This window comes from Labrus mixtus, chromosome 13, assembly GCF_963584025.1.
Source record: "Labrus mixtus chromosome 13, fLabMix1.1, whole genome shotgun sequence".
NCBI lineage: Eukaryota > Metazoa > Chordata > Actinopteri > Labriformes > Labridae > Labrus > Labrus mixtus.
The window spans coordinates 20,125,930-20,140,253 of NC_083624.1; the positions used below are offsets into that span (position 1 = coordinate 20,125,930).

Genomic DNA, 14,324 nt, shown 5'->3' on the forward strand with positions numbered 1-14,324 from the left:
ACGTCTCGAATTGTTCCACTACAGAAAATGTGACGGGTAAAAGAAGCTCGGGGTAGCCAGGCAGCGGTAGTTAGGCGACACTGATCTGACATTGGTTTGCTTTGTGATGTTTGCAAAGCAGGAAGCTATCCAAGATTAGCTGTTAGCTACAAGTCAGTCTACTTTCATGTTTAATGCTGTTAAATGCTGACTGTTCGATGTTTGACCACTCGGACAAAAACCCCTCAAAACTCTTAAATTAAACTCTAACGATGTGAGATGTTTCAGATCCAGCAATGCTCTGATGTGATGTCTCCTCCTGCAGGTCGGCTCACTCGGCTGAGAACTCACAGTCAGGCAGCAGAGACCTGACGGAGGACACAGCGCCTCCCAGTGCTCCAAGTGCTCCCAGTTCTCCCAGTGCTCCTAGTGCTCTTAGTGCTCCCAGTGCTCCCAATGCTCCCAGCTCTCAGACACAGCCGCTCACACCCAGAGAGAAACATCATCAGAGACCCCCGTCTCATCCCGGAGGGAGGGTTAAACCTCCTGTGCAGGCCCCTCCTGTGGCTGAGAGGAGAACTGCACCTGCTCAGGTGAATATGATTTTGTGCTTTATCATTAACTCTCTTTCTCTCTTGCTCTCTCTCTCTCTCTCTCTCTCTGGATAGTGTCAAAACTCTGCAGTGAGTTAATAAAACACTTTAACAAAAGCTTTTTAAAGATAAGGCTCACAGACTGTAGAAAGTAGAAATGCTCTGATCACATGACTTAAATATGCAAAAGAGGAGTAAAATGTGTCTACCTGGATGGATACAAAACTTTTAGGATAAAGGCTTTAAGAGTCCCTATGCTGAAAATCTTTGAGGTAAACTCTATCCATATTCAATCTGCTCTTTCAAGCAGGGATATTTACGTCCCTGCGACGTCTCACCTTCCATCTTTAGCCCTTCTGTGACTCCTTTTTTTTCACACAAGCAACGTAACTAAGCTCATCCATCATCACGTCTTTGTGCATTCATAGTGATTCTGTGACGGCATCATTTTGGCGTCCCAGTCTGTGGATTCACATTGTGTTACGCCGTTGTTGAAGCACGGCACAGCGGGGGCTCCACATACACACACACACAGTCAGACATGCACACACACATACAATGCTCAGCTGATCCCGTCTCTCGTCTATAACGTGTTACGCCTCCGCAACATTCAGACTGAAGGACAAACGTCACAGGACGTAAATATCGCAGCTTGAAGCAACGCTCCGAAGAGGGCTTAGAATGTCTGTTTGTGTGTTTGTGTCTGCAGGTCCAGTCCCTTATGGGTTCTGTTCCAGTTCAGACCGATTCAGTCCAGAAGTCAGTGATCGGCTCAGACAGCACGAGGTAAAGAACTCGAAGCTAACAATAAGCTAATGCTACGTACGCTAAGAGAGAGTTACATATTGCTCCTTTAAAGTTTAAGTAATCCAGATGTGTGTTCTTCTGTAAACTTGTTTCTTTATTCTGTTCAGTGCTGCTCAGTATTATCTGTGTTATCAGGGCTGAGAGGAAGTCAGCCACGGGGTCCAACCTGCGGTTCGAGGCCGTTCCTCTGGACCAGGAGGCCACAGAGGGAGCTCAGGTCACATTCACCTGCCAAGGTAACAAAAGTCAAATAATAATGTTTAAAGATGGCCGTGTCTTGTGTTTAAAGAGCTCAGACGCGGCGCAGCCCTTGTCCTCGTTATGTTACAGTGACCAGCACAGTGAAATCTGGCTCGTGAACATCGTTCCCAGTCAAACATCGAGGTTACAGAGAGGGTTTCATTCTAAAGAGTGTGGAATCACCGACACACGCTCACACATTAAGGTCAACACAGGGAAACGGGACCTGGACGCAGCAGGTGACAGGGGGCGTGGCCTGTGAAGCAGCAGGTTCAGTAACAAGGAAGCAGTCCGTATTGGCAAAGTACCTGAAGTGGAAAGATGTACGACAGGTCAGAACAAGGAGGAGGGTCAGAAAGAGACGGTGTGTACACACGCTCGGGAGCAGGCGCCACAACAAGCAGAGACACAGAACCACAGCTCAGTGTACAGACACATTAACGCTAAACACCAAACAGGCTGTGAGACTAGTGTACAGTTTGAATCTGTGTTTTAGGGATCCTAATAAAAACGCTGTTTCTTTCTATAATACGAGCTTCTGTGTTACGCTCATTAAGATCTCGTCCAATCAGATTTCTGTCATTCAAACAACTTCAAACTTTTAAGTCAGTGAGACGGGCCAGACCTGAGACGGGTTGGTTTGGCCTGGATGTCTTTGGCCCGATCATGTTCATGTAAATAAACCGTTCAGTTCTGTTCAAGAGTCAAGAATCTGCCCACACCTTCACACCTCCTTAATGACCCTTTTCAGCCTCTAGGGGTTGTTGTTGTCTCACTAACTGAAGCCCCCCCCCCTCTCCTGCTCTTAGTCTCCTCCGTCACTGTTGCCGCGGTAATGTGGCTGAAGGATGGGGCCCCGGTGAGGACTGGAGGGTGTCTGCAGCAGAGACAGGACGGGACCCGTCTCACTCTCACCATGGAGAGAGTGAGACGGGTGGACCAGGGGACGTACAGGTGTCAGCTGAGCACTGCTGACGGACTCACTGTGACCTCTGCAACATGGATGCTCAGCGTGAACAGTAAGAAAGGTTTCATATTTACAGAGATTTGCAGAAAATAAGCAGATCCAACAAACTGAAAACAAAAGATGATTTAAAGTCACTAAAGAAGAGAGGGAGCTCTTCCTCTTATTGTTTGGTATATTTGGTGACAAAGTATGTGCATTAGCTCGCCGCTCTATCTGATCACTCCTTCACTAACGAGCTTCACTCAGCTGTGAGAATCACTTCAAACAAAGCTGATTCCATGACGGACCTCGAGTGGGGAGGGTCCAGTTTGAGAACGGCCCTGAGACTTTGTTACCTGAACCTGTGATGACGGTTTAATCTGAAGACTCTAAAGCTGTTTTCACATCAGCACTCCTGAAGATATCTAGAGAACTTCAGGAGGACTGCTGCTGAAATCCTTCTGACCTGTTCACACTTGCACCTCACAGCAGGAGACTATCCCTGAGCGGTGGCGTGCAGACAGTCTATGGTCGTGCAGCGATCACAGGGAATAAACGTCACCACCCCCTCCCACTCGCTCCAGGTGAATTCTCCTGATTATATCCTGCTCCGTTCTCACATCAGCTCACTCTGACTTTCTGCAGAATAAATACGAGGAGGCTGGAGGAGAAACTCCGGGTGAAGAGAGAAACACTCAGCTGTTTGTGTTCACACATGATGCACAGTGCAGAATTATCAGGAGTATTTCAGGGGGTTACCGCAGGTGTGAGAGCTCTGTTAGTGTCAGCGTGTGATGGACTCATTTGTGCAGCAGAGGGCAGCAGACTCTCTGTGTGAATAACAGTTAAACACACACTGAAGAGCAGCAAACATAGAAAAGATTCAGATCGAAGTAATGGAAAGAAAAACCATAAAGCATAAAACATTCAGGGGTTATAAATGTGATGAACGTTATTATCATCAGCTGGAGTTCAGCATTTCTCTAAATGCTCCTCCGTCCCTTCAGAGCTTCAGATCCTCGAATCACTGCAGGAGACGATGGTGAGATAAAGACTGATCCCCTGTTTGAGGAAATGTGTTTCTACGGCTGGAATAAACATCATTTTAACCAACATAAATCAAACTGACACACAGCATGATGAGATAACCGCTACACACTCCTCAGTGTGGGAATACGTCCAACTGTCTGAAGCTGCTGGAAGTGGAACTCTGATGTTTTAGTAGCTCGGTGTAGAAATAGAGCGACTCAGTTTTACAGAATATTAGAATCCAAATATAATATTGAATGTAGGAGTTCAACCTGAGAAGACTTGGCTCTTTAGACAAGTGGATCAGGGGCATGTCCAGAGGGGCGGCATGGGACCCCCTTTAAATCTGATTGGTCACCCCATGTGCCAACCCAAAATCCAGATCTATGATTGGCTTTTTGCTTAATCAGAGGCGGGGTTTAAGTAGAAGTCCACTATTTTGGGGCAAACTTGGGGAGCCTAGAAGGTCGTGTGTGCACCGCATGTGCAGAGTCCTTGGTCCTCTGGGCAGGCGGCCTCTGGTCTGACCTGTGGCCCCTGTCGTTCCCCTCTCGCTCTGTCTCTCTGCTGCTGGTAGTTTTCTTTACTGTAATGTAGTATATATTTTATTAGTTCTTTCAGTTGTAAATAAATTCTTTGCATTCTTTGCTCGGGAATTTTTAAACAAAAAGCGAACACTCGTGCACGCTTTCTAACTTGCCACTAAATATATTTTTTAAGTCAGAGAGTGTATTACAGTTTAGTGCTTTAAGATGTGACTTTGTGAAAGCATCGTTGTTTTAAAGACTCAAACACCCAATCCACCCCCTCTGGACTCTGGACACGCCCTCTGAACATGTGCTCTGGACACGCCCTCTGGACTCTGGACACATCCTCTGAACACGCCACCTGGCCTCTGGACACGCCCCTTGACTCTGGACACACCCCTTTCATGGAAAGAGTAAAGAATGCAAAGTATTTATTTACAACTGCTGCCAGCGAAGTTTATGTGAATTTAAGTCCCGCCTCCGATTAGGGAACTAGCTAATCATAGATTTGGATTTTGGGAAGGTACCTCGGGTGGCCAATCCGTTTTCAAGGGGGGCCCACGTATCCCCTGGCCAGCCTTCTGGACACGCCTCTGATCAGTGGGAAGAGAAAAGGTAAAAAATACAATTAATTTGCATGTGTGCGCCCACAAACTTCTGCCACACCTGCATGAGTCAGTACTCAAGGGGGGCCAAAGAGTCTAGACCTGCACTGGATTCAAATCACTGATGGATCATTGTGTTCATAGATGTGTTGCTGATTTAAACGATGTTGTGGGATGGAGAGAGCGAGCTACAGGAAATGGAAATAAACAATGAAACTACCAACGTTAAACTTTGAATACCTCGAGGAACAAACTGTATTAAACTGCAGAGACACATTTGTACGGTCGGAGGAGGAACTGCAGAGTCTTTGTGTAAAACGAATGCAGAGAACAAGTCAGATTCAAGAGAAGGATACACAGAGCGCTACGAGAACAAGCTGATCTGAAGAGAGAGAGAGAGAGACAGAGAGAGAGAGGGCTCTGGTGTCACACGACCGTTAAACAAATATGAGAGCTGGAAACCATATAAAGACAAAACATGCTGCTGCAGAGAACGACGCACACACACACACACACACACACACACACACACACACGCAGACACTGAAGCCGACCCAAGAAGGGCATTGACGGGGAATCCACATGTTTGTGTGTGTGTGTGTGTGTGTGTGTGTGTGTGTGTGTGTGTGTGTGTGTGTGTGTGTGTGTGTGTGTGTGCATGAGTTTGGGGACTCCTTTCTTCTTGTTTTTTTTTATGCTTGTATTTTTATCTACTTTTTGTGCAAGGAGGGAAACGTGATCTAAATGTTATTTAACAGTCCGTGCCGATTTTTACTGAAGCAGAGTTTTCAGAGGAGCTTGAAGGAGAGCAGATCCGAGCATAGAACATTAAACGTGGACACGAACCAAAGACCAAAAATTGAATGTCCTGAGCCGTCAGTCTTCAGTATGACACTGGAGTCCCTCAGGGCGCCATGCTCGGTCCTTTACTGTTTAGTGTCCATCACAGTTTTAACTCAACATGTATGCAGATGATGCTGTCCTGTTTGCTGCTGTCATTGTAGTCTTTTATTTTACTTTAGCTAACGGTTGACCCCGTTTTAAAACTCACATATAGTCAGACGGCTGTTCATCATGAGTCTGGTTCTGCTCCAGGTTTCTGCCTCTTAGGGCGCGGTCACACTGGCCATCCGTACCATGCCCAAGCACGCTTCAACCCTAAAGTCCAGTTCATTTGGCCAGTTTGACCGCTCCGTGCCATGCTCAGGCACGGTACACTTCCTTGGCTTTGGCACACTTTGGAGAGGTGTGCTTCAACACGGTACACTTCATGCACGAGCACAAGCACGCGGTACACAATGCTGACAGCCTTCATTATGGAGAAATCCAGAGTTTAATGGCTGTATCTGACTAAAATGACACAATATAAGCCACAAAGTAGCTGTCATGTTCTCTGTGTTGTTCTCCAATGTGAGGTCGCGGACTCGCCTGTGTGTCTCTTTTATTTAAAAATTTGTTTATGGCTGTGTCTGATTAAAATGGCTTAAAATAAGTCGCAAAGTCAGTAAAGTAGCTGTCATGCTCTCTGTGTTGTTCTCCGATGTGCAGACGCGGACTCGACTGCACTTCTCTTTTTTTTTTCTCTGTCTCTCTCTCGTCCGCCTGTTTGTCAACCGAGCACGCTCCATAATAACATAAAGCATGCATGTGTTGTATTACGACGTTATGTACAAGAGCTAATCGTGCTTAGGCACGGTTAGTCCTGGCCAGTGTGACCGCGGGCCGTGCCAGTCAGTGTGGGAATGGGGCAGCGGGGGGGCCAATCCTGCTTGAGTACGGCATGGTACGGATGGCCAGTGTGACCGCGCCCTTTAAGGAAGTTTCTCCTAAATGTTGTTTAATGCTCATGATGGATTAAAGTTGGGTCTTAGTAGATAATATAACAAAGACTACGGTCTTTAACCTGCTTTTTGTAAAGAGCACGGAGTACGGAACGTATGTTGGAGTATCCCAGGATGAGTCTGCAGAGGGCGCTAAACATCTTGTTCTGTAAATCACACCATAGTTCCCCGATATGAAACCAAGAATTTCTCGACGGCTTCAAGCCTCTATGTAAGCCGCTGAAACCTCTTACATAGACTCTCTTCTCCCAGCGCTGGAGAGCAGCCCCCCCCCCGGCAGCCCTGCAGTGTTCTGCCCCCCAGGAAGGCTTTCAGAGAGCTGGCCAATCAGAGGACAGTGGGCTCATAGGGTGGGGGGCCTTAAAGAGACAGTAGCAGAGTCCGTTTTTTATTGAACCCAGTATCACAGAAATAAGATCATGTAAAGCTGCTCTAAAGGTTTCACACACTGACAACATGAAAGGTAAACATGAGGAGGAGATGGAGGCTTTAATGAGCAATAGTATCAAGTCTCTCCTTCCTCTGTCAGAGAGCGTCTGGCCAGTAGGGACTCGGCCGTTATATGTTGGGGGCGTGGCTTCACTGACCATGCAAAATGCATTATAGCCTGCAGACAGCAGCTCCAAGGTCAGCAGTCATAAATGCATGAGCTGTTTCTTTATTAAATCAACATAATTTTTCCACAAACAGCCTAACAAAGCAACATTACAGAGCAATCAATCGGAGTTATGTCGCTCTTTATGCTCTGTTTTCTGTCTCCGCCTCCTCCTGAGGGAAATATCTGCCTGTCAAATAGTTTGTCCTTAAACAGAGACCGATAACTTCGCCCCCCAGCTGGTGTCTGCTCGAGTCCGTCTGTTGTTTGATGCTCAGCAGGTAGAGTGACGCTGGTTTATCTGAGCGGACAGTGAACGCAGCATCAGTCAGCCAATCATTCACAGAAAACCTTCATCACAGCTTTATAAGGAAAATCAAAAGACCCTCCCGAGACAGGAAATCCCCTGAACACACACACACACACACACACACACAAACACACACACAGGGAAATATCAGGAGATTCCCACAGCTCGACCTCACAGACTCTGATGTCCATGTGAGGACAATAACGTTTCTGAGAAGAATCGGTCCCCTCTTTGTTTACATCTCGTCTGTTGAAGAGCCAATCATCAATCAGGCTGTATTGACAATGGATCACATGACCTCTGTTATTGTCAGAATATATTTAGGTCCATGCTTACGTTAGGAAAAGAGTTGAATGCAGCGAACACGTGTAACACAATGTTCATTTATATTGAACACACGCTGATTCTCTTCTCCTTATTCTCTCAAATCTACACATCAGAATATGTGCGAGAGGTCGCTTCGTTAGTGAGTCCATGCAGAGTGTGTGTGTGTGTGTGTGTGTGTGTGTGTATGTGTCGGAGAGAGAGAGTCATCAGTCTGATCCTCACTCGTCCTTCTCCATATATGGAGTCTGGGTTTCCTTTTCTTTCCACCACCTGTGTATGTGTGTGTGTGTGTGTGTGTGTGTGTGTGTGTGTGTGTGTGTGTGTGTCTGTTAACATGTGTGTGCACATGTGGATATACAGTCTGCCTGCTGAGAGTGTGTGTGTGTAAACAGGCTTTGTTCTGTGTACATATCAGACATGCCAGAGAGGAGACATGCAATAAATAACGCACACACGCATACACATGCTAACTGCCTGCAGAGCTAATGGTAACAGTCTGCAGAGCTAATACTAACTGTTTGCAGAGCTAATGCTAACTGCTGTCACTTTGTTCTGTTAGCAGCCGAGGGAGAGATAAAATCAATCATCGTCTATCATCGTGGTAGTGATGTATCCCTCCTGGAACAAACCACAATGTTTCTGAAACTCCAGTTTAGCCAGAAGTTATTGATAAACCACTTCCTTTCAGGTTCAGCATTAACGGTTCAGTCGTAAACGCCGTCATGTCTTTGTCCATAGAATCCCCCGGAGTGACGCCCGTTCATGTGAATAATGAACCTGTTTTTCTCATGTTAACGGGACTTAAGTGTGCGGACATGACGCGACATGATGCAGATTTATAGAAAGTGACCATTAACTCTGAGTTGAGTAAGATGTTTAATCGTGTAGTCACAACCACGCACTTTCCCTACATCAGACTTTCTAAAACTGAAATAAGCAGCAGTGCGTTCCCAATCCTACGTGAGCGACGGAGGGCGAATTAGAAACCAGGTGTCGGGGTAAAAACGGCGCTTGGTGTCGCTCGCAGGCTGTCATGACACTCCTACAGGCGTTTAATTCTGTTAGCATTATTGCTGCTCACGACTGCAACAGAATGTAAGGTTGCTTCTTGGAAATGTAGTTTGTTAAAGGGAGCTAACAGGGCAGAGCTGGAGCTTTGAATTTCAGGATGGATAAACGCACGCATCCAGAGTCAGACACCAGCAGCACCTGTTTACACAGAACCACAAACATGTGATGTCACACTCAACCGACGTCTTCTTCTTTGTCTGTTTCATGTTGCAGGCTGCAGACCATCGGTGGTCACAGAGGTCAGAGGAGTGTGTGCGGCTCCACGTTTCGTACGACGGCTCGCAGACATGCAGGTGATGGACGGCAGCAGAGTCACCATGACTGTGGAGCTGACGGGTACGACCATGGCGCGTGTGTGTTCAGTGTGTGTGTGTGTGTGTGTTCAGTGTGTGTTCAGTGTGTGTGTGTGTGTGTGTGTGTGTGTGTGTGTGTGTGTGTGTGTCTGTGTGTGTGGGTTTGTCTGCGTGTTCTGTGTGTGTGTGTGTGTTCAGTGTGTGTTTGTGTGTGTGTGTGTGTGTGTTCAGTGTGTGTATGTTCAGTGTGTGTGTGTAAGCTGTGGTATTTCCTGTCAGTTCTCTGGGGAGATGTTGGAGATGAGATGAGGACAGTCCTGCCTCTTCATTTCCTTTATCTCCCTGTGTGTGTTCAGTGTTTGCGGTCGTGTTCTGGTGGGTCGTTGCTCTGATCTGACAGTTTCTTAGTTTGAGTTATGAGTTGATGTTCAGGACAGTAGAGGTGAACTATAACTGAGGGCTCAATGTTAATAACACAGCAGAGTGTGTATGTTTGTGTGTGTGTGTGTGTGTGTGTGTGTGTGTGTGTGTGCGTGTGCATGTGCGTGTGCGTGTGTGTGTGTGTGTGTGTGTGTGTGTGTGTGCGTGTGTGTATGTGTATGTGTATGTGTGTGTGTGTGTGTGTGTGTGTGTGTGTGTGTGTGTGTGTGTTACATAATGATTTTCCACACAGTCTTTTCTCCATATAAGCGGTGTGACGATGAGCCCTGCTGCTGTCTCTCTAAGATCTCTCTGTGATCCTGAAAGAAAACCTGGATTTATTTCCATATATGAAGTTTGATATAAAAACAGAACGAATCACATTCATTTAAAAACTGTGATTTTGTTCTAACGTGAACATTTTCGACCTTCAGGATGAGTTTGTAAAACCTGTGAGAGCTGCTGACACATGGTCTTCAGATGAGAGAGGGTCTAACCCTAACCCCCCCCCTTTGAAAAATGTTGGGGCGCCGGTAGCACAGTGGTTAGTGTGCATGCCCCATGTACGGAGGCTGTAGTCCTCCAAGCGGACGGCTTGGGTTTGAGTCCGACCTGTGACTCCTTTCCCGTCATTCCCTCTCTCTCTCTCTCTCTCCCTGGTTCTCCTCTCTCCTGTCTCTAAATAAAGGCCCAGAAATTAACCTTTAAAAGTCATTTTTCACATCAATGTCGCAACAGTTAAATGTTTCTATGACATTAACCTGTGCAGGTTCGTTCAGGTTCTGATCAGTAACGATTGAGATGTATTGACGTCGTCATCCTGGTCCATAGGTCACCCTCCTCCAGACGTGGTGTGGCTACATGACGGGCAGGAGGTGACGGAGACGGAGGACTTCCACCTCCTCAGGGAGGAGAGCCGCTGCACCCTGCTGATCCAGGAGGTGTTCCCCGAGGACAACGGGGGCTACAGCTGTCAGGCCTGGAACCAGTACGGGGAGGACGCCACCCACTGCCAGCTCACTGTGGAGGGTAAACAGGCACTCTGTTCAAGGAGCTAAATGCTAACTGCAGCATGCTAACAAACCAGCAGTGATGATGCTAACATGCTAACAGCTGATTAGCAGTTCATCCTGAGGGGAACATTTATTCCAGAGTTTATATTTCACTCTGGACCGAAGTACAGGACAGGTGTTAGCATCATTAGCCCGCACTGCTAACATGGCTTATAAATGTCTGTGTCTTCCTCTCAGAGCCTCAGGACGGCGTTCAGCCCTGGTTCATCACTAAACCCAAACCTGTAAGCGCCGCCGTGGGTCAGCACGTCCTCTTGTCATGTGCCATCGCCGGAGACCCGTTCCCCCAGTACACCTGGAGCAAGGTGGACCCCAGCCGATCTCTGACCTCTGGAGGAGACTACGAGCTGCTGCAGAAGGAGGACGTGGTCTCTCTGCTGATCAGGTCAGTCTCATCATCCTCTCAGACGATTGAACATCCAACAAGAACCAACAAGAACCAACAAGAACCCGATCCACGTTAAGTCAACCTTTATGTTTTTTTTTATTCAGGAGGGTGAAGAAACAGCACGCGGGAGAATACCTGATCACTCTGAGGTGAGACGATCACACTTCCTGTTTATTTTCTGTGTCAACAGAAAAGACTAAAATAATCCTCTGATGTTCAGTTTGAGATTAAAGTCACAAAGTAACACCCCCCCTCTCCCGCCCTCCCCCCTTCCCCCCCTCCCCCACCCATAAATCCTTCTATAATCTGTCCCTCCCCCTCCTCACTGTATACTGTACACAACTGTCCTCCACCATCTCCATAGGATCCCCGTTTGTCCATGAGCTTAATGGTGGTCATAGTACTGGCCAATCACGTACCTCCGTTCTTTGGTACCCATCTCTAAAATACCAGTTAACCAGTTTTGCCTGTAAAGCTCCGTGCTTTTCCAAACGGCTTCATCTAACACCAGGAGTGGCGTCCTGCTTCACCGCACATCAGCGTCTCTGTGCCTGTTCAATGAAATGGCCCCGCCCATCTCCGCTGGTCACCTCTGCTGGTCACTTTTTTGTGACCAGCAGAGGTGGTCAAACCTAACTCTCCACAAAGTTTACCTTTAGCTGCTAGCTCCTTTAGCGTGGCTAGGTAAGGGGCTGAATAAGCCGATAATGAACGAGGTTTTCTAACGTGTGTGTGTGTGTGTGTGTGTGTGTGTGTGTGTGTGTGTGTCAGGAACTCGGTGGGGGAGTGCAGCGGCGTGGCCTGTCTGTCTGTCACTGATGGAGAGACGGACCGGACGAGAGGAAGAGGAGGACGAGGGGGAGAGGACAGCAGGTGAGACGTCCTTCAGCTCGATGTGTTTCACCTGTTTGATATCACGTTAACGAGCGGCGGTTCATTAGCAGGTAGCACAACAGCATGCGTTAGAGAGATCACCTGAACGTGGAGAAAGGTGAGTGTGATGGACGAGGATGTCGTCAGTGAGGCTGGTCTGGGAGGACGGACTGAAGGCCGGGCAGAGGGAGACTCAGGATGGGGTTCCTGTCTCAGAGCTGATTGACAGACTGTACCTGTAGGGTGAGGGTCCTGCTCCTGAACCTAAGTGACGGAGAGAGGGAGGGAGGGAGAGAGAGGGGGAGGGAGAGAGAGAGAGAGAGTGGGAGAGAGAGAGGGGGAGGGAGAGCGAGAGAGAGGGGGAGAGAGAGGGGGGGAGGGAGAGCGAGAGAGAGGGAGAGAGAGAGAGAGAGAGAGGGGAAGACAGAGAGGGGGAGAGAGAGAGAGAGGGGGAGGGAGAGAGGGGGAGATAGGGGGAGCAACCACTCATTCTTCCATTTCCAGGATTTCCTTCTGAACTGTTTATCATTCATTATCCCTCATCAACGATCTCCATCTCCTGATCACCAGTTCGTCCCTCTGTGTGTGTGTGTGTGTGTGTCTTCCTGTTCTACATCCACAGATTCACTAAAGCTTCTCTAATCCGACCATCAAACCAACCAATCACAACCTCCCTCGCTCCCAGCTGTTCACAAACTTGTGTGTGTGTGTGAGTGTGTGTGTGTGTGAGGGTTTTAACTTTTTAAATGAAAATCTAAAAAATCAAAAGTGATCGGAACAAACAGAAAGTAAAAAAAAGTGTGAGACAGAGTCCAGCTTCTCTTCTGTTTACGTGTGTGTGTGTGTGTGTGTGTGTGTGTGTGTGTGTGTGTGTGTGTGTGTGTGTGTGTGTGTGTGTGTGTGTGTGTGTGTGTGTGTGTGTGTGTGTGTGTGTGTGGAGCCCGTTCTGGGTGTATGCCCATATAAGGGCAGTGGAGTCACTTGTGATGTAACGTGAACATTTTGGGTCGAGGTCTCCTTCCTCCCCTCTCTCTTCCTCTGTCTTCACCTCTCTCTCTTTCTCTTTTTCCCTTTCTCTCTCGCTTTCTCTCTCCCTTCGCTCGCCCCTTCCCCCAGCAGGGGGGGCGGTGCCTCTTGTTCCAGGGGGCTTTAACCAGCTCTGTTTATTATCTCCCCCCTCTCACTCCATCTGTCTCTGTGCTCGTTCAGCCCTGCAGCAGCAGCAGCAGGAGGAAGAGGAGGAGGAGGAGGAGCAGCTGGTGGGATCTTTGGGCTGAGAGGAGGTGCCAGAGGAGGAGGAGGAGGAGGCGTGGAGCAGAGAAGCAGCCGGAGCAGTGTTGGTGTCAGTCGGCAGGAGGCCAACCAGGAGCAGAAGGAGAGCCAGAAGCTCCTGCACCTGCATCAGGAGGACAAGAAGAAGAAGGAGGAGGACCAGGACTCCCCAAGCGCCAGCACCGCTCCCCGAGGCCTCCTCAGACGCTGTGTGGACACCAGGGAGCGCGGTGAGGAGGAGCTGCGACAGAGGGAGGCGCAGCAGCTGGACTTTCGCTCCCTGCTGGGACGCCGAGCTTTCAACGCCAAAACCAACCAGGAAGAAGAGCAGAGGGAGGCCGGCCTCGTCGCCGCCGAGCACCACTTTCATCAGATGGATTTTAAGGCCAACTTGAAGGGCGTCAAAGCCAAGACGGAGGAGAACAAGAACACCTCCTCCGGACAGGTTGACTTCCGCTCCGTGTTGGGGAAGAAGGGCGCCCCAGGCAACGGGAACAAACCTGCAGATAGCCCTGGGAAGAACGCCGGAGACTTCCGTGCCGTCCTCTCCAACAAGAAGAAGCCAGGGAGTCCCGAGAAGAACGGCGAGGGCGGGAAGACGGAGATTAACAACTGCGTGGATGGAGGGATTAACGAGAAGAAGAGCGGAGGAGGAGGGAAGGAGCCGGAGTTCGTGGAGAAGCTGAGTGATGTGACGGTGCTGGACGGGCAGCGGCTCCGGCTGCAGTGCCGCCTCGCCGCTGCCACCACAGACGCCACCGTCACCTGGACGCTGGACGGGAAGGTCATCAAGTCGTCCAAGTTCATCGTCCTCGCAAACGAAGGTCAGAGGTCACACACACAGAAACACAAACGCAGCCGCAGCCTCCGTGTTCAGACTCAGACTGAGAAGACGTTAGATAAAGTTTTGTGTTTTTGAATTAAGTCAGCTGATTGTTGTTGATGAAGACGAGGGGAAACGATCCGAGTAGAACCATCTGTCTGAGAGGATTCAGACTCTATTAATAGAGTCAGAGCTGAAACAATAGAACGAGAGAGAGAGAGAGAGAGAGAGAGAGAGAGAGGATGTGACTGAGGCTGGAACTACATGTGGGAACAGATCACTTACACACTCACACTCACACACACACAGACA

The 14,324-nt window shown here is 48.6% G+C and overlaps 1 protein-coding gene across 1 annotated transcript in view; it reads left to right on the plus strand.

Moving 5' to 3' along the window:
- The window catches only part of mylka (myosin, light chain kinase a), a 41,123-nt gene that overhangs the window by 6,811 nt on the left and 19,988 nt on the right, over window positions 1-14,324 (plus strand). The window contains exons 7-16 of the mRNA XM_061054095.1: window positions 305-572; window positions 1,282-1,358; window positions 1,515-1,615; window positions 2,429-2,638; window positions 9,084-9,206; window positions 10,415-10,612; window positions 10,834-11,041; window positions 11,149-11,193; window positions 11,816-11,917; window positions 13,250-14,013. Coding sequence (XP_060910078.1) covers window positions 305-572; window positions 1,282-1,358; window positions 1,515-1,615; window positions 2,429-2,638; window positions 9,084-9,206; window positions 10,415-10,612; window positions 10,834-11,041; window positions 11,149-11,193; window positions 11,816-11,917; window positions 13,250-14,013 — 2,096 coding nt within the window. The remainder of the gene's footprint in view (window positions 1-304; window positions 573-1,281; window positions 1,359-1,514; window positions 1,616-2,428; window positions 2,639-9,083; window positions 9,207-10,414; window positions 10,613-10,833; window positions 11,042-11,148; window positions 11,194-11,815; window positions 11,918-13,249; window positions 14,014-14,324) is intronic.